The sequence below is a fragment of the Mustela lutreola genome, chromosome 11 (genome assembly GCF_030435805.1).
Source record: "Mustela lutreola isolate mMusLut2 chromosome 11, mMusLut2.pri, whole genome shotgun sequence".
Lineage (NCBI taxonomy): Eukaryota > Metazoa > Chordata > Mammalia > Carnivora > Mustelidae > Mustela > Mustela lutreola.
The window spans coordinates 97,419,520-97,439,057 of NC_081300.1; the positions used below are offsets into that span (position 1 = coordinate 97,419,520).

A 19,538-nucleotide genomic window follows, 5' to 3' on the forward strand; every position below is an offset into this window, starting at 1 on the left:
TCCCTGCTCAGCGGGGGGTCTGCTTCTCCCTCCACCTCTGCCTCTCCCCGCTCACGTGCACGCATATTCGCTCTACCTCTCTCTCGAATAAATAAATTAATTAATTAATTAGAAGAACACTCGAGAAATGCAGAAAAGCCCCAAGTCCTTCCACCACGTGGCCTCCACACGGCTCAGGCCGTGTCCACAGGGAGGCCGCAGAAATCAAACCTCCCTGTCCGTCCCCGTCCTCAGCACACCCTGCCGACCAGACTCCCACAGCAGACCTGCGGGGGCTGCCGCTCTGTCCCACTACGCAGACGAGCGAACTAGGAATATGGAGGTGCAGGCCCACGAGGGCTCTAACCCAGTGGCCAGCCAGGTTGGCAAATCAGCTCAGGTTTGCATTTTGGACTCTGTCCAACTAGTCACCCACCACTGTATTGGGAAAGCAGTCACAGACTGCCTTCTAAACAAAACCAAACCAGCCCAGGACCCCCTGAAATTAGTGGCAAAACTGCGTAAAAGAAAAATTCCCTAAGAAAAACACTCAGTGGGCTTGGGACCCTAACTACACCCCAACAGGAGGACCTGACCTCACATACACCAAACCAGAATCAGCTCATGTGCTCCAGCACCTGAGGGCCTTTGCACAATCCATCCCCTCTGCCCACAACACCCGACTCCACCTCTGGGTCAGCTGAAACTCGACTCCCCTTCCCATGCACGCCCCCCCCCCACTCCCCAGCCCCTAACTGAGATCTGCCCCCTCCTCCGTGCACCCAGGGCACGTGGCTGGTCTCTCCCCGCAGACTCAGTCATGGCTCAGGGTTCTGGAGACAGAAGGTGGTGGGTGACGTGGGTCCTGGAGCCCGGCAGCATTATCTGCTGTGAGAGACACCTCCCCTCCCCTCTCTGACCTTCCACCAGGACCAAGAAGGAAGATAAACAGAACCCCGACCAGGAACAGTCCTCACGAGCAACACCAGCAGAAAGAAATTCTATCCCAGAGCTGGCAGGGTCAGCGCAGGGCTTAGATGAAGCAATTGGCTACTGCTGGGAACCGCTGGAAAAGTTGCTGGAAGCTGCCTTAAATTCTTCATGGGTAAGGCCTGTCTTCTTCAATGTGTTCTTGTCACTTGCGGTTCAGGCATAGCTTTTATTCTCACCAAAATGTACAAGTAGCTTTTATGCTCACCAAAAATGCACAAGTGGGTCCACCCATGGTCCACAGACCAAAAAACGTGGATCATCACAGAATGGAACACAATCCGGCCACAAAAAGGAAGAGAAAGCCCTGATCGGTGGCACAACGTAGATGAACCTTGAGAGCGTGAAGCTGAACCAAAGAAGCCAGACTGAAAAGACCACGTATTATAGGATTCCATTCATAGGAAACATCCAGAACGGGCAAATCCAAAAAGACAGAAAGCAGACAGGTGGCTGCCAGGCACTGGGGAGGAAGCAGGAGCAACTGCTAATGGCTGTGGGGTCTCCTCTCCGGGTGTGAGAACATTCTGGAATTAGTAGAAGCAGAGGCTGGCCAGCATCGTGAAGGGACTAAATGCCACTGAACCACTCGCTTTCACACAGTTAATTTCAGGTTATGGGGATTTCACCTCGCTTAAGAAGACGATGCACACCCAGGGGCAAAGAGTGCTTTTTTCCGTAACTGAGTTTTCCAGGAATGGGACCAAGGGAGCCTGGCTACTGGGCCTCCAGATGGTTCTCCCGATGGCTGTTGGCCTCTTCAGCCCAAAGCCACAAGAGCAAAATGACAAACCCATACCCAGTCGGTCGCCAGGTAGCAATTGGCACTATTTCCCCCATCAGATGCTCTTGGTGTAAAATTCAGGCCAACACAGAACAGAAAACTCATTACTCAAAATTAAAGGGCAGCAAAAGCCCTGTGGCCAGGGAGGTCCCCCTCGTCCCAGCTCCAGGCAGGGTCAGAGCTGGCCTCGGGCACTCAGAGTCCACTCTGGAGTCACAATGAGGGGTTCCAGGATAGACAAGGACCCCACGCACAGGCAAGGAAAGAAAGACTATGTCTAGGAAAGTAGAGACGGAGGGAAAGCTCTCCCTTTATGCTGTCCTTGTACACGGGAAGAGGAAGGGCTGGAGTCGCAAACTGCCTTCTTGTTAACGCATCAAGACCACACAGAAGATGGCAGACCAAAGAGAGGGACAGAGATGGGGACCTGGTGACATCATGTCACCTGGATCAAGTTGTGCCTGAAGTCAACAAAGCCTGGATTCCAGTTACATGAGCCAGGACTCATTCTTAAGTTAGACTGACGTGGGTTCTCTGTCCCTTTCAGCCAACGGAGGCCCAACAGACAAAGAGACTTTCAGAAATGGTTCCACGTATGATGACTCTAAACTCACCTAAAACAAAGTCTGATGCATTCCAAAGGAAGCCTGATACCACAAAACTCCAGAGGCTCAAGGGCAGGGAAGCATTATGAAACAGAACGTTTTTATATGAAAAAGGAACACAGCTGGCGTTGGGGGGCAGGGCAGGGCTGTAAAAAAAAAAAAAAAAAAAAATCCCACTGAATTCCTGTCTCATGCAGACAGCTGAATTCCACAAAGCAGACGCAAAAAAACATCTGAACACTTTCAGAGTTGTGTTCTCCCCTGGCTTCCTCCCTTGCCCAGAATCTGTTCAGACTTTCCAAATGTTCTTATTAGCAAGCAGCCTGAAGCAATTTGGTCCAGGCAGGCCCCAACGCTGGGCTCACTGCTCCCAGGGTCCAGGAAGAGAAGACAGAGGCCCAGGGACAGAAACAGACACAAAGACTAAGACTCCCCAGGGAGCTGCATGAAGAGAGAGAGAAGCAGAGATCACAGGGCCGCAGAGGGCACGGGGAGACCCCCAGAAGAACCAAAGGCCTGAAGGCTCTGAGCCACTATTCCAGGGCCCAGACTGGGTGGGCAGCTGAGGCCTGACGGGGGCTGGCCAGAGACAACTGCCGGCCTGTTCTCTGGGCAGAACTGGACAGAAGCAGGGGGCACGACCCACTGAGGGCTCCAGTCCCCAGGAAGGAAATCAAGGTTCCCTGAAATGGCCCTCGGCCTGGCCACTTGACATGGCCCTATGCCCCTTCACACATAACACCACTCGCCTATCGTCCAAAACCCACTTACAGAAACAGCTTTCTTAATGGCAAATCCCTCCCAGGAAACTGCGCAGTCAGGAAGCAGGGGGAGGGCACAGACTCAGTGCCAGGGCGGGGATGGCGGGCACTGGGAGGACGGAGGCAGACGGCCCGCTAGGGGCACCAGAGGGGAAGCCCTCGGCAGGACAGCCTGGTGGACCGGGGTGGGCTGTAGATCCAGGCTGTCTGGCCTTCAGGGCCCACTTCCCAGCAACCATACAGGAAGTGTTTTTCCCCCTCAAGCTGGGGCCCCTTTATAAGAAATACAGTCTGTGATCACACTTCACGGGGCTGGGAACGTGCCACGGAACCGTGCTCACACTCCGCACGACCTGGCAAGCCCCCTTGATGCGAACTACCATCGCCACTGCCACCACGGGAACACCCCTTCTGGGCCAGCCCCCCAGTAAAGGACCCGCCTCGGCGAGGATCCCACCATTCAATCCTAACCAGCATCAGGCAGAGAAGACGATCCGGAAGGCCCAAGTGGGCCACTTCCATCTCCTGGCCTGGCTCCCCCTGCCACCCGTGCTGCAGTAAGAGGAGCGCGGACCACTCCCAGCAGCCAGGAGGCTGTTAACCAGCTAACGCGTGTCCCCACAGTCATGAAGAAGCCGAAAGGAAACACTCAGCCTGGGCAGAGGTGACATCCGTCACTCAGTTGGCCAACGATGAACATGTCACATGGCCCCAGTCCCTGTGCCATCCCGGGCAGTGGCAGTACAACAGCTTCCAGGGCGGCCAGGGGACTGGCTGGGATCCCTCCCTTGGCACCTCCGTCGGCTTCCTCTGTGTAAAATGGACACCAAAGAAGCTTCCGGCCTCAGTGGTCCTGAGAGTGACTGAAACAGCAGGACCTCCCACACCAGCATGCCGTAGGTGCTTAAGCGATGCACATGCTCTGGGTACCATCTCAGCTCGACTTTCCATTCTAAAGAGGAGTCGAGCGAAGGAGCTCCTCAGGGCACGGGCGGCACGGTGGCCCTGTGGGCTGGACACGCCCGGGGAGGTGTGGTCCATCTCCAGCCAAGCAGCGACCCACAGAGCCAGCCTCTGCCCAGCCTCGGCGCACCCTGCCCTCAGTCCCACCTCCCAGCCTCTTGCCCCAGCTGTGCCCCAGCCCGCCACACCCAGCCCTCACCTGGCGCCCAGTTCAATAGCAGAAGAAAACGCAGATCATCTGGCGTCCCGGCCCGGGGCGTCTTACCTTGGACAGGTCGTCAGAGCCCCCGGGCTGGCCCGCAGCCAGCAGGGGCGAGGGCCGCAGCAGGGGGTCGGGCAGCAGCTCCAGGCGAGGGCGCTTGCTCTCGATGAACTCCATCTCTGACTTGCCCAGCTCCGGCAGGTAGGAGTGGGACTCGGGCCGCAGGTGAAGCTCCTGGGACCTACGGGCAGGCAGGGACATGGGGAATCACATCTACTAACCTCCCGCTGGGTGCCTGCTGAGCGCCACCAGCTCTAGGCCCCTGAGAGACAAGTGCCCCCCTGGGGAAAGGCGCGCCGCGAGGCAGCACTCAGTCACAGACCTGCCTCCCTGCGCGCCACCGTTTCCTGACTGTTTACAGGAAGAGGACGGAGTGGCGGTTCCCTGCTCCCTCATCGCTGAGCGGGGCCCACGACCAGCGGCACCAGCCCTGCTCAGAGCTGCTGACAAACGCAGGGTCTGGAGTCCCTCCCCAGACCCAACGAGTAGGACTCTGCACTGAAACGAGAACCCCGGCTGATTCGTGGGCACAGCCAAATCCGAAAAGCCTTGGGGGTCCAGCACAGATGATATAACACACATGTCGCATCTATACGTCACCCACCCCAGGCAGCCGTTGCTAGCCAACCACGGCGCTCTGGGCTCCAGCTGCCTGGGGCAGAGATGGGAGCTGTCCAGCCTCATCCCTCCCGACCGGCTCTCCTTAACCTGCTCCCCAGTCTGCAGAGGACAAAACTGACCCAGAGAGGACACGCCTGGCCCGAGCGCACACAGCTGAGCCAGGATCCCAGACTCCACCTCCAGCTCCTGCTCCTCACTGGACAAGCCTCAACACTGCCCCTGCTGAAAAGCTTTTCAAGTTCATGCCCTCCCCGAATGCTCCAAGCACATTCTCACCTCTGGACCTTTGCACATGCTGTTTCCTCTGCCTGGAGTGCCTTTACCCAGCTCTCTAGATGGCTAGCTACATAATGGACAAGTCCCCCTCCGAGAGGCCTTTCCTGGCCATCCCGGCCAGAGAGGTACTACCTACCCCCACCCCGGAGGTCCTTCTGGAATTATCCTGTGTGGTGTTTGTGTGCCTCTCCCCTGTGAGACTGCAGGCTCCCTGGATCCCCACTGTGTGTCCACAGCCAGCATGTGTCAGATGTCAGGATTCTTAGCATTAGTGCTGTTATGATCTAGCATCTCGGAGTCCTGCTCTGACCTTAGTCCTCCCCTCCCTGGGGTCCCCATCCTGCTGCACTGGCTCCTTCCCTCCTTCCCACCTGGGTGGAAAGAAAGGCAAGCCAGCCCAGCATTGGGCACATGCCTCACCCGGCAGCTGAGGGACACAAAAGGCCTCAGAGAAGAGGGGAGGACAAAGGGAGGGGGGAAAGGGGGCTCCCCAGGTGACCACTGGTGCCAGCATGTCCCTCACAACCAGGACCCCCAGCCCTGCCCCCCCACATCTTGGTGGCCAACCTCTCCTGCCTAGGCACGTAGCCAGAGACCACTGAAGGCCGTGGTGGCTCTTCCGTGCTCACCCCTATCTTTGCCCCAAGTCACGGCTACACCAGGACAAGGGCGAGCACACAGCACGACCGCCCCCCATTTCACCCCCTGCCGGGCCCTGCTCCAGCCCAGACCTCTGTTCCCCGGCAAGAGAAACGAGGCTGCAGCTCCGAGCCAGGCAGTGGGCCAGCCTCTCCTCACCTTTCATTCCCAGGCTGGAACTCGGACAGCAGGGAGGGCCTCCGCCGCTGGGGCTGGATGATGGAGCCAGGAGACAGGTGGGAGGTGTAGTCACGGGGGTGCGGCTGGTACTCGAGCAGCCCGACGTCCTGCAGCGACAGGCCCAGGAAGAGCGTGAGCGAAGGCAGCTCAAGTCACAGTCACGCACTTCTTGCCCAGTGCTCGCTCCTGAGCAGGACCACGGGCCACGTCCACATGCGGCTCCAGAAGTCCAGGGTGACCAGAGGGCATGCCCGGGACCGATCACCAGCCGACCTGTACCACTTGGTGGGTGCGTGGCCTCGGTCCCTCACCCCTGACACCCAGCTCTACGGTTACACCCTCTTTCTGGAGGAGACAGCAGAGCCCAGAGGTCAGCAGAGAGCTAGAAAAGCCACAGCTCGCCTGTCCACCAACCGGGCACTAAGGGAGTGGGGTGCGCACTAGACAGCGCCAGCACCGACGGCCCAGGAGGCTCACCGGCCAGCTTGGAGGACAAGGTGCCGCCGTGGGATTCCCGGGTCTGCTCTGTGGCAGGAAAAGCCACACACGTGTGTAACATACAAAAACTCAGACCAAATTCAGAACAATAAACCGCAGGCAAACCGCCCCCCCCCCTTCTTCAGGAAAATGCCACCTAGCATCCGTGACCCTCTGGGGAAAAAAACCGAACGATAACAAATTAGACGTACCCGGACTGTCAACTACACTCTGGTCTGAAACCCATTAAAAGATTTTTTTTATAAAAAGCACAGACGGGCGCCCGAGTGGCCCCATCAGCTAAGGGCTGAGCTCTTGATTTTTGACTCAGGTCATGATCTCAGGGTCCTGAAATCAAGCCCCGTGAGGGTCTGCACCCTCAGCAGGCGTCTATTTGAGATTCTCCCCTTCTCCCTCTTCCTCTGCCCCTCCTCCAACTCGTGCTCCCTTCCTCTCTCTCAACTAAGTAAATAAATCTTCCCTAAAAATGTAAAAAGGATAGAAACAAGTCTTTCAAAAGAGGAAACAGGACTGGCTTCACACTGTACCGACCCAAATCGATGAGCTCTGTCTGCCTACAACACCCAGTTCTGGGTGCGGCAGTCGATTAGTGATGTCTGACACAGGCGAGGCCTGGGAAGAACGGCACCGTCAGTGACTTATTTTCTTCTTGGCACCTCTCTTGAGTCTCCCAATTTTCCGTAAAAACCTCCTCATTCTTCTGTTGTTTGTTTGTTTGTTTGTTTTGCTTTTTCTAAGCAGTTATTTCTGCAAACATCATCAGATGGTACCAGGCATCTGGTACTGGGAACGTATGTGTTTCAGGCCCTCCAGACCAAGCATCCAATGGAAGAGGGTGGGCGGCCGAAGGCTAAAGCAGGTGAGTAAGTAGAATGAACAGGGACCCCATCAACTTCAGAGGCTGGAAACGGTGAGCAAGAGAAACGTGGGATAAAGCTGCATGGCGCCTCGGGCTGGAGGGGGCTGTCCGACACTCAAACCTTCTGAGACTTGGTTTCCTCATCCTTGAAGCAGGTGCCTGACTGGGAAGGAGGCCTCTGTGCCTCCTACCACTCACCCCCCACCCTTAACTCTCCAAAGAACTGCCCCCCAGACGAAGGGCAGCTTCCAGAAGGCAGACAAGGGCTCGGCCTCCCTGTGCCCCATGAGGACGTCTAGCACCAGGCACCAGGTGCTTGGGCAGGGCGGCGGGCGGGAAGAAGGAGGGGGAAGAAAGGCCTCGAGCGAGGGAGTGCAGGCCTCTGGGATCACACTGGCAAGGCTGCCAGGCAAAGATCTCGCACACACGTACAGAGGTGTGAGAAGGAATCAGCAGGCTTTGCAGTCTGCCAGGAGGAAAATTTTCTCCACCCGGCTCTTTCGCACAAAAGCAAAATGAGCAAAGCGGCAGAGAGACAGACAATCCAATCCCCCGGGAGAGGGCCGCAGCAAGACAGTGCCAACAACTGCCAACGGAGGCGGGAAGAGGCACACGGGGCCCTCAGTGGGGGTGGGGGGGGGGGGGTGTAGAGAGGCCGCTTCACACACTTTCTGGCCTCAGTTTCCCAGTTTAGGAGATAAGCGTGACTGGCTTGTCTGCAAAGACCCTCCAAGGAGCATCCTGGGGCCACTTCTGAAGGGTCCTCACTAAACGCCACCCCAGGGCCTGAAGCTGGTCTCCAGGGCTGACTCCCAAGGGGGTTTGGAAGTCCCACAGGAAGGCAAGAATTGAGGAGACCCCGAGAGAGAAACGGACCCCAGGCGGGGTTCACTGTGCTCACAGGAGACTGGACACATCAGGCACGTGGGCTACCAGCCTCCCGGCCGCATCTCCGAGCGCGAGAACTCTGCGCGAGTTAACGAAGTAGTAACAATACCCAACGTTCATACGTTGCCTGTGTCCGCCTGTCCCTGAAAGCTTCTAACGTACCGAGTAACTTAATCCCCGCTGCAGTGCACGAGGTGCGTATCGTCCCACACCGACTTGAGAAATCAGGTGCAGAGAAGTTAGGTGACTTACGCAGGTCACACAGCAGGGAGGGGAGGTTCTGAGACACAAGACTGGGTCAAGCTGGCTTCCTGCTGAGGGGCAGGGAGGCGCGGGGGCCGGTCCTGAGCCCACCCCACATGGTGAGAGCAGCAAACCAGACTTGGGGAGAAGAGGCCAGGCCTGCCCTCACCACGAGCTCCCAGAGCTGCTGCTCAAAAAATCAGGGGAGGAAAGTGTCTCCAGGTGAGGCCCCCCGCCACACACACACACCTCTGCTGGCTTCTCCCCAGCCATAGAGCCTCTGACACTGGGAATTGGGGCTCGCCAATAAAGGGTGCCCCTAAAACTCCCCGGGAAGGCGACATGAGGCTGGAAAAGCAATCCGGCCAGAAGAGAACCCCATCTGGCACGTCCCTGCCTGGATCCTGGGGGCCCACAAAGACAGAAGGGCTGGGGCATCTGAGCCTCGGGTTAAATCTAAACCGGGTCTGGATTCTGGGAGATGTTTGAAGGAGGGGTGAGGAGGAGGATTTTCTTTGTGGCTGTGCTAGGGGGAGGGGTGTTCCTCACTGGCCCCCGGGATAGGGCTTCTCACCCCAGAAGGGACTGAAGAAACATCTGGAGCTATACGTGGCAGGGAAAGGACTCCTGGGTCCCTCCTGAGTAGGGGCTACGATCAAGACAGCTCCTACCTTAGGGCCTTTGCACGCGCTGTTCCCTCTGTCTAGAACATTCTTTAGCCACGTTTCCCCATGCCTGGCCCTCTAGTTCCCTCCAGGTTCTGACTCCAATGTCAGCTTCTCAATGAGGCCTCCCTCCCTAGACTAGACTTCCATTAGGACCCCCACAACCTCGGCCCTCTCTCCCTCCTCTTCCTCTGCTCATTGTTTCCCCACGAGTATACCAGCTGCCCGAGGCCGGGATGCTTCTGGTTTGCCCGCAGCCCCGTGCCCAGGGCCTACACACGTACCAGCACATGGGGTGTCTAAGAAGTCCTAAATGAATGAATGAACTTTCCAGCACGGGGGCTCCCGAGAGTCCTCCTCAGGAGGCCGAACACCACCCCACCCCACTCCTCGAGCCATCCCCAAGCACCCAGAACCACAATGCGGGAAGGGCCACACAGCTCAGGGACAGAAACTGCAGGCAGCCCTCGGGACACGGGCAAAGCTCTGGTACGCCACCACCGGCTCCCAGCGGCCTATGGGTGTCCATATCCCCCCGTGGCCCCGGCAGACGCCTGGGTCCCCGACCCTCCAGCCAGGGCAGCGCTGCTTCAGGCTCAGCCACAACCAGTCCCCACTCCCGAGAGCCAGGGCACAATGCTGTAAGCCCGTAGTCCGGCGTGGGGCAAACGGCATGTGAGACAGAGGTATCCTGCCCACGAAGGGACTGGCAAGTGCCGATCCAGGGCAGGAGTCAGAAACGGCGCCCAAGGCCAAAGCCAGGCTCGGCACTCAGCCATCCCTCTGCAGCTTGGCGGGCTGCTGCCGAGCCACGAGGGCAGCAGAGCTGAGCAGCTGTGACCCAGACCAAATGGCTTGAAAAGCCTGCAATACTCACGGGGAAGGTCTGCTGACCCCTCCTCCGGAGGGAGAGCCCACAATGTGGGAAAGGACACTCGCGCTATGTTGTCATAGTAACAGCACCAGCGTCGAAACCATCACCATCATTACTTGGTATCAACATGTGCTAATTCCATCCAGGCACGGGGTGAAGCCACTGCCCATGTCAGCTAATCGGAACCTCGGAATCCTACAGTTACCTTGCTCAAATAGGGGGGAAACTGAGGCACGAGGCGGTAAAGCCACGTGTCTGAAATCCCATGGCTAGAATATCATTAAGGCAGGACACAAATGCAAGTCGTCTGGCTCCAGAGCCTGTGCTCTTAACTACCCTCCTACACTGAGGCACAGAGAGGTTAAGTAGCTTGCCCAAGGCCACACAGCAGAAAGCGTAGCGCTGGATGTCAGACCCTGCACCTTCTGACTTTAAACAGTCCTGCAGCACAAGGACTACTCAAGTCCATCTGGACTTGGAGGAGAAATCCTTAGGGAGCCCGATAAGAGGCGAGGCAGGGAAGCCAAGACCGGAACTGGAGAGAGCAGGGCACAGAGAGATCCCGAGCGAACAAGCAGCTCGTCTTCAGCAAGCAGTGGGCGCTGTGCCGAAGTCAGTGTCTGACTCAGGGGGCTGAGTGTGTGGTTGACGTGTCAGGGGAACGGTGGGCTTCCCGCAGCCTTGGGGTCCAGGCCTCCGCCTGCAAGCACGCCTGGAATTATGCCTCCCACTGGCGCCGTGCATACCACGGCAGGCAGCCTGGAGGTGGTGGGCCAGCGGACAGGACAATTCCCACTGCCCTCAGAGTCCAGGGTCCTGCAGCCCCAAAGACAGAGAGGCCTTCCTTGGGGCTCCTGTCACCCTGCCAGGAAGAAAGAGAGGACTGCCGAGTGCTTACTGCGCACCCACACTGCCCGGACCACCCTGCGAACATCCTCGCCGAGGCCCGGACCCGCAACTCCGCAGCTCCACACTGCGGATCGGAAAACTGAGCTTGCCTCACGGGGCTAAGGAAGCAGCCGGCATCATCCAGCGAGCTGAGAGGAACATCTGGAGGTTCTAGACTCCAGGGGGGACCGGCCATCCAAGCAGCCCGGGGCCCAGGGCATACTGAAAGAGGCCTCTGGAGCCAGGAGGCACTAGCCCTGAAGGTAACCTTCCAGAAGTGTGTGTGGGAAAGGACTGAGCCCCAGGAAGGTCACAGGTCACCGGACTCAGGCCCCTCCCCTTCCTCCCAACTTCCTGCCTTAGCTACTCCGCTAGGAGCCGGGACACGGGGCTCCTGCCTGGCTCTCCCTGTGCCTTGACTTCTCCTCTTTCACACTCTGTCTTCTAGACTCCAAAGAAAGGGGGGCATCTCATAAACCCCGCCTACAACATGGGCTGCTGGAAAGAGCTAGAAGGCATGGGGCTGTACTGGGGGGAGGGGACAGTCTCCAGATCACAGACCCAGTGCTGACCTCCTCCCAGCTAAGGGCAAGTGGCCCCAGCCGGGAAACATGCCCAGGACAGCAAGAACCCCCCCAACCCCCAACCCCCAGGGTGCCCAGAATTCTTCTTCCTCCCTTTCAGGTGATAAGCAGGGCTAGGCCACCCCAGCACAAAGCAGGGTGGCCGGGGACTGCGGGGACCCCACAGCCTCCACAACACTCCGGACAGACACGCCCCACCCCACAGCTGCCCCAGGGCCCCGCTCACCCCCGGCCTCAGCCTCCTGCCCGGAGTGGGTGGTGACCACTGGGTCCCGTCCAGCCACATCCTGCGTCACTGACAGCCCAGCGGGGGAGGAACAGGCGGTGTTATGGGTCAGCCAGTGACCCCAAACAACTGGGAGAGGGCCCAGCTGAGCCGAAGGGCAGGAGGGACGGCAGGAGAGCAGGGGCTGCAGGGACCGCAGGGAAGGGGTGGGAGTGCGGTGGGAACCCTGCAGGAGGCGACGAGACGGGAGAGAAGCCAGAGGCCTCTGCCAGGGCTCCTCGGGCAGCTGCAGGAACTGTGACAATAACGAGGAATAAATATGCGGACGCACCAGGAAGAGCGTGCGCCGGGCCCTGCCATGAACACTTACCATCGTTGCATTTAATGCCCATGAAAAGGTAGGAGACGGGTGCTCTCATTAACCCAATTTACGAATTAAAAACTGAGGCTCAGGGGCCCCTGGGCGGCTCAGTGGCTTAAAGCCTCTGTCTTCGTTTCCGGTCACGATCTCAGGGTCCTGGGATGGAGCCCCGCATCGGCGGGCTCTCCGCTCAGCGGGCAGCCTGCTTCCCCCTCTGTCTCTATCTGCCTCTCTGCCCAACTGTGATCTCTCTCTCTATCAAATAAAATAAGTAAATAAAAACTGAGACTCAGAAGGGGTGACCACTGGGCCTGGTTCCTCCCCTATAGATTGGGAGCGTACAAGGCCCACCCCAGGGTGACCGGAACAGCCAGGGCAGGCTCTGCACAGAACGTCTGTCCTGCCCTATGTGCCCAGTGAGTGAGAGGCCACGGTTTTGTTGTTGCTTCTGGTGATCACAATAAAGGTCACGGCACTACATGGCAATAACTCGCTCCCAGGAGCATGCTCCTGGGCCCTGGGCACACAGTAGGTGCTCAATAATAGAGGCACCCGTGACAGGGGCGCAGAAGCCTGAAGCTGAAGCCGACCATCTCCCAGCCGTGTCTCGCCTGAGGCTTACGGTTTAATCTTCTGGCCTCAGTCCCCTCATCTGCAAAATGGGATAATAACGCAAGATGCTCTTTCCCTGGGCTGTTTGGGAGACTCTGAAGACTCCCCCGGGGTCAAGTTCTTGTTATAGGATTCCATAATGTGCCCGGCTGGCCCTGAAAAGCATCCATGGGGCCCAAACCCTCAAGAGGCCACTGGGTTCACATGCTGCTGGAAAGGCCCTCCCACGCCACTTCCTCTCTTCTGATGAGGAGGAACCACGCCAAGCTGTACACACGCATGCACACACACACACACACACACACACACACACACAGGCCAGCAGAGCCAACCTCTCCCCAACTGCAACTGCAAGGCCTCACACACACACACACACACACACACACACACCCCGCTAAGCTGCCAGTTGCTTGTACGGGGAGGCCCAAGACCCTGAGAGCCCTCTGGCAAGCACCAAAGACGTAGTACCCAGTAGGTGCCCAATAAATGCCAACAGACCAGAAGCAAAGGCCCATCCTTACAGCCACACACAGCTAGAGAAACAGGCAGGAAACGGGGCCACCGCGAGGGGACAGTTTAGCAGAGCTGACCAAGGGCGCACAAGCGTGCAGGCCGGCCAATGAGACCACTTCTGCCTCCCCACAGGGTGGTCAGCCCCGAGAGAAGGGGCGGCTCCTCGGTGAGCAGAACCAACACCCCGGTCTCCAAGTCAGGGCTTCAGAAACGGGACGTGTTCTGAGGTTCATCCTCGCAGGGCCCCAAGCATCACCACAGTGAATGAGCTCCAGAGCCAAGGCTCAGGGAGCAGAGGGTCTCCCAGCAATGTCCACCCACCCCCCAAAAAAGCAAGAAGGGGCCCAGGGGAGGCTGGGCTGCCAGGAAACTGTATTCAGCAGGTGCCCCATGTTTGTATGCAAATTCCCCTACTGGCTCTGAAAGACAGAGATCCCAGCTCAACCTGGCCCCAGTCTCCACCTTCCCAGCTTTCAAAGGGGAACTGAGAGATTCAGCAAAATTCCAGATGCCAGTGGTCTCTGCTGTGGCACCCCACGTCCCCTCGGGGGACACAGGGAGCCCTGGCTGGCCACCGCTGGAGACACGCCAGCCCTCACGCGGACTCGGTGAGAGAAGAAGGCCCCAAAGGTGGCCCCAGGGACACACGCACCCCTTACTTACCGTGTGGGGCCGGGCAATCTGCACGGGGTAGGAAATGCCATGGGGCGGGTAGCGGGGCTCAGTGGCCCTCCACGTCTGCGCCACAGGCTGCGTGGATCCCGACATGGCGGTGAGTGTCCTGGGGCTCTTGGGCCCCACTAATCTCTCAGTGGTCACTAAGGTTAAATGCCAGTCCTTGTCATCTGGTTGTGGGTCGCCCTGTCACAGGCACCTGAGGGAAAACCGGAGAAGAAACAAGATCAGCCACAGGGCAATGGCCCTTCCGGGGAACCTGGTGGGGCCCCCTAGTCGTTCTTTCGGTCCCTGAGGAAGGGCCAGCACACAGGCACTCCTCCATGCCGCTGGGGCACTCCCTGCCCACTGACAGCGGGAGACGCCACCGGCATGGGAGGGACCGCTGAGCCACAGGCCAGGCCAACCGCGGCCACCAGAGCCACATCATGGAAAGCCATGACCCCACCCCCAACCAAGGCCCTCACCCAGCAGACACAGGAATCCCCGCTCTGGGGACGCTGCCCCCCACCAGATGGCTCCCAGGCACCCTCAGGCCCCTGACCTCACCCTGTGGAACCCCAACTCTGTGGGCGCTGCTTCACCCATCCCCAAAGGGTCCCAAGGGTCCCCCCCACTCAACCTCACCTCATGGAACCCCAAGTCTATGGTGCCCACCCCCAAAAGGGTCCCAAGCCCTGTCAACCACCCGAACCCACCCCAGGACCTCTGCGTGTTTCTGAGTCACCAGTGCCAAGTTTTCCGAAAGCACCCAGTTCTGGCAGGCAGCTGAACCTGTCCTGGGAGGCACGGCCAGGGTGAGGCACACATGAGTGTCCTGGGCCGTGGTGGGCAGGGTCAGCTCCAGCAGGACCCAGGTCACAGTGGGACCCCGCAGGCCTGCCTGGGCCTCTCCGCGACCCTGTGCAGGAGCAGAGCTGGGAGTGAGGGGTTGGGCAGGGGCAGTGAGGGGATGGGGTGTAGGTGGGGGAAACAGCTAAGGACAGGGGCAGGAGCCAGCAGGGCCCCAGATGGCTGCTGGGGGCCGGGTAAACACTGCCTTCCTCGGGGGAGAAACCACCCGAGTCTCCAGGCTAGAACGAATCTCAATCAACAGTCCGGTGTCTTTATAGGTGGGGAAACTGAGACTCGGGAAGAAGAAAGGACTCAAGTCAAGGGAGCAAGGAGGCCCCCGGTCAGAAGCAGCGTTTGCCTGGAAATCTCTGGGGGCCTCCATCCCGCCCAGGATCCATCTCTCCCTCTCTGGCCGCGGCTTCACGGGCCCACGAAGGTGACCCTCAGCTCCGCTGCCCAAGCCCAGAGCAAGAGCCCACCCCACCCTCAGCGGCCCCTCAGAAAAGTGTGTCCGTCAGGCTCCGCCACATACAGCCCCATCCCGCAGCCTAGGAAACCCCAAAATGGCACAGAGCCCCCGCCCTGGATGCCCTGGCGTGCTGGGGAGGGCTGGGGTCGCATCTCCCTCGATCAGCCAAACAGAACACACCTCCAGCTCCCCGTCACCTCATAGCCTCCCTCATCGCCCTCCCCTGACACTGACGAGGTGGACGCCTCCTCCGAGATGGACACCTGGACCTTCCACCGGTGACCGGCCTGGTGGGGGTCTAATGCGAAAGAATGCTGGAGGGAGGGCGGAGATGGCAGGGGTCAGAGGAGGAAGGAGACCCCTATCTGGGGGCCTAACTGTGTCCCACTCCCCACCCCCATCTTCCATGGCTGTAGACTAGGCAAGTCCTTTCTGGGAGCCATCCTCCCTCCTCGGGATCCAGGACTGGTCACGGGATCCAGGTCGGACCAATCAGATTCCTGAATCCCCTGGGCCAGGGATTGGTTCAGAGATGGGCATGTGACCGAAACTAGGCCAATGAGAAGCAGTCTTGAGAGTTTTGCTGGAGGAAACCAGGAAGGGGCGGGGTGCTCTGAGGCCACCTCATGGCAGGTGCCTGCCCAACAACGACACCAACCGGCCAGAGGACGGAGCTGAGGGTGGAGAGAGCATAGTCGGGTCCTGGAGACAGCCATGCCTGAAGGCAGCAGAAGCCTGCTCCTTCGTTCAGGAGAGCTGAGACACTCCTGTGTTTTGCTTCGCCAGCCCAACCTGGGTTTCTGTCACTTGCCACCACAAGTTCTGACTCACCCAGCAAAGAAAGGAGTCAGGGACCTACAAGCACCTCAGGAAGTTCCCTCGTGGGCTTGTCCCAGCCCACAGGAGGCACCGTGTAATTTTTATGAGCATAGGAACACCTGCTCGGCTAACACGCGCTACGAGTGTCGCTCTCACTAGAACCTTCTCTGTACTGGCTCTAGCTGGAGGTGGGAGGGATGGAGGGGGTTAGTGATGCTTTGATGTGGGGAGGGGGAGGGACCTGCGCTGCCAGTTCCCACCAAGGGCAACGGGGCATCTGTCCTGCAGCCCGGAGACAAGCAACTGGTCTTGAGATAGGGGCCGGTGTGGCCACTGCTGCTGGACCCCCGTTCCAGAATTCCCACTGTTCCAGTTCATTCCAAGCCCAGGAGACCCCCCCCCCCCCATCCAATGCAGCGATGCAAATTCTAGTCTGCTCTCTCTGGGCTTTCAGCAGCTGCCTCCCTCTCTCCGAGGGGGTGAGGCCAGCACGTTGGTGGGGGAGACGCGCACACTCCTTGCCCTCCTTCCAAGAGCACCTCGGGCAACTTCCAAATCTCTATTTGATTCGACACCGCAGAAGGCGGCCGAGAAGGCTGATTTTCCCACAGCCTTCCTGATTGCCGCCTCTGCCAGAGGCTCACGAGAGCGGTACACGTGGGCTCCAGGAACCGGGGAGGTGACACCTTTCCAAACCAGCCCTGGAGAATCCTCGGCGGCATACCCACCCCCGCTCACGCCAAGGCCAGGGTCTGGCTGGCTTCCCACTCCCTCGAGACACACGGTACGTCCACCGCCAAGCTTGGGAGGGCTTCAGCCATCAACAGGTCACCCCAGCAGCTCCCTGACAAGTGTCCTCCTACGCATGTCGTCCCCAAAGCCAGGGGACTCTGGCTTTCACCACGAGCTTACTTAAGAAACCCAATTTCCATCCCTTTCAACCTCAGTCCCATTTACTGCCAGCTCAAAAAAAAAATTTTTTTTTTTTAAGGAACACATTTTGGCAGTTCCTCCGAAAGTTAAACATAGAATTACCAAATGACCCAGCAATTCCAATCCTGGGCACATACCCAAAAGAACAGAAAACTGGGACTCAAACAAATGCATGTATACGAGCGTTCACAGCATTATTCGCAACGGCCAAAAGGTGGAAACAGCCCAAAAGTCCACCAACGGATGAACGGACAAAACAATTGTGGTCCATCCATACAGTGGAACATGATTTAGTCACAAAAAGAAATGAACCACTGACACAGGCCACACCACAGACGAACCTCGAACACATCACGCTAAGAAAAAGAAGCCGGTCACAGAGGGCCAAGATCGTGCCTCGGTCCACGTCCAGGAAGTACCCGGAAGAGGCAAACCCGTAGAGACAGAAAACAGACTGGAGGCTTCGAGGGCTGAGGCGGTGAGCAGGGACTGCCGATGACCCCCAGGTTCCCAGGTTCGCCACACAGTGTTAAAATTAGGTAAAGGGAGGATTTGCATCACGCTGTGAATGGAAAAACAAATTTAAGCATTGACTTCACGGAGGTTTGAATGTGAACCACAAGAAGAAATAGAACACTCCTTCATCAAAGACACGGGGTGGGGAGGATGACGGAGCCCCAAGGGACGGCAGGGGGGTACCCCGGATCTCGACTGGGCTGGAAGGTGTTCTGAAGACAAACCCAGACAGCTGCTGGGAGAGGACGCGGCAGGCCTGATCCCACCATGGGTCTGGTGGCTTTGGGGTCAGGAGAGGGTAATGGGCACCCATTTATTTACAGAAACTTCGGGGGCTGAGCCCCAAGCGAGTGAATAAGGCAGGGCCCAGCCACAGAGAGTCTCAGTGCCCCCACAGGGTACCACAAGCAGCAAATTGTGAGCTGAGAAGAAGGAGGAAGCCCACCCAGTCTAGCCCAGCCTCGGGGAGGGTGAGGGGGCATCAGGGAGCTCTTCCCAGAACGGGCACAAGACGGTCAGAGGGAGTCAGAGGGAGGCCGACGCCCAAGCGGGAGCCCAGAGGTGAGACCAGGCACCACACACTTGAGAAATACATTGAGTGAACACAGGGCAGGGAGGGCGCACCATCGCTCAGGGCTCCCGGGGCATGGCAAGGATGGATTCTGCTCTCGGGGCCCCGAGGAGGCACGGGCAGCGGCGGGGGAAGTAAAGGGTCCGTGTGTTTCCAAGCAGCCGGCCAGGAGACCCGGAGGCTGCTGCGGACGTCCAAGCAAGAGACGACGCTGGCGGGACCAGAACTGCGGTCACAGAGCAGGAGAAGCAGGCAGGAAGGTTGGGACGGAGCTCACCGAGGGACAGGGACCCTCAGGCCTGTTCAGAGGACAGCATGCTTGGGAAGTGCTGCCGTCACGTCTCGTAAACAGCAGGTGCTCAATGAGGCCAACTCAAAAAGGTCAGGGCTCCAAGGAGAGAAGATGGCACTCGGGAGAAGTGAAGAACTTGCTGAGTCAGGTGGCAGGAGATGCTTCTGGGCCCCAGAGCCCCAGACGGGGCCACGAGAGGCCCATCCAGGCCTTACACACCCCAGCCACACACCGCGACACCAGGGCCACTGAGGGCCCAGAACTGCAGGGCTGCCCTCGGCAGGGAGTCCCATGCACAGACCAGGATGGGGCTCCCCGTGAATGGCCCACGGTGGGGCCCCCCGCATACACCGCAGCAACGAGCAAGGGCCCCTGGGCAGTCCCCAGGAGAGCCCACGGGCTGCAGGTCCCCTGCGCCGGCAACCCCCAGTCCTAACCTCCCAGCCCTTGTGCTGTCCGCTGCGTGGCTTTGGTAAGGCTTCCAGACCCGCAGGAAGAACCTCGCTGCTCCTGGTTCTGTCTGCCTTGATCCCTGCTGCACCCCAGAGCCTCTCAGTGGGCCCGGCACACAGCAGGTGCTCGACCAGGGAACCTGTCCAGGCAAGTGCCGGCAACACCAGGTGAGGCCAGAGCCTGCTGCCCCCACATTCCCCTCTGGCCCCAGGCAGGACGCCACGGCCTCACAGGCACATTCCATAGATTTTCCATGTCCTGTGCAGCGGCTTCAGCTCTGGGGAGAGTGGAATTACAGCAAGCCGGGGCTGGGATGTCTCTGAGAGTGGGGGGAATGCGGGCGGGGGCGGGGGTGTGCTCGTTAAGGTGCCGAGACCGCTGAAATGTGCCTGGGAGCCTTCAGACCTGAGCCCAGCCTCCGGAGAAGATGAAAGGGCAGCTGTCTGCGCCACACAAGCCTGAAACTTTCCCGTAACTAATGGGCACAGACATCGGAACTTGGGGCAGGTGGGGGAGCCTCAGCTGTCGGCAGAGAGAAGCCCCCAGCACACACACATACAGGCACGCTCGCCAGAATCCTCTCGGGGGCCGGGCCAAGCCGCAGGTCCCACACAGGGGACGGGGTCTCTTGCACACCCCCGCCCCCACGGTCCATCCGGGCCGGAGAAACATTCATGTGCCAGGAACCCCGCGGCCCCCCTCGCT

General features: G+C 58.9%; 1 protein-coding gene across 23 annotated transcripts in view; it reads right to left on the minus strand.

Moving 5' to 3' along the window:
- Positions 1-19,538, minus strand: part of NCOR2 (nuclear receptor corepressor 2) — a 206,078-nt gene that overhangs the window by 128,355 nt on the left and 58,185 nt on the right. For all 23 annotated transcript variants that reach the window (XM_059139520.1, XM_059139524.1, XM_059139529.1 and 20 more), the window contains 3 exons: positions 13,935-14,145; positions 6,040-6,167; positions 4,348-4,525 (listed from right to left, as the gene is read on the minus strand). In XM_059139520.1, coding sequence (XP_058995503.1) covers positions 4,348-4,525; positions 6,040-6,167; positions 13,935-14,039 — 411 coding nt within the window. In that variant the 5' untranslated portion in view covers positions 14,040-14,145. The remainder of the gene's footprint in view (positions 1-4,347; positions 4,526-6,039; positions 6,168-13,934; positions 14,146-19,538) is intronic.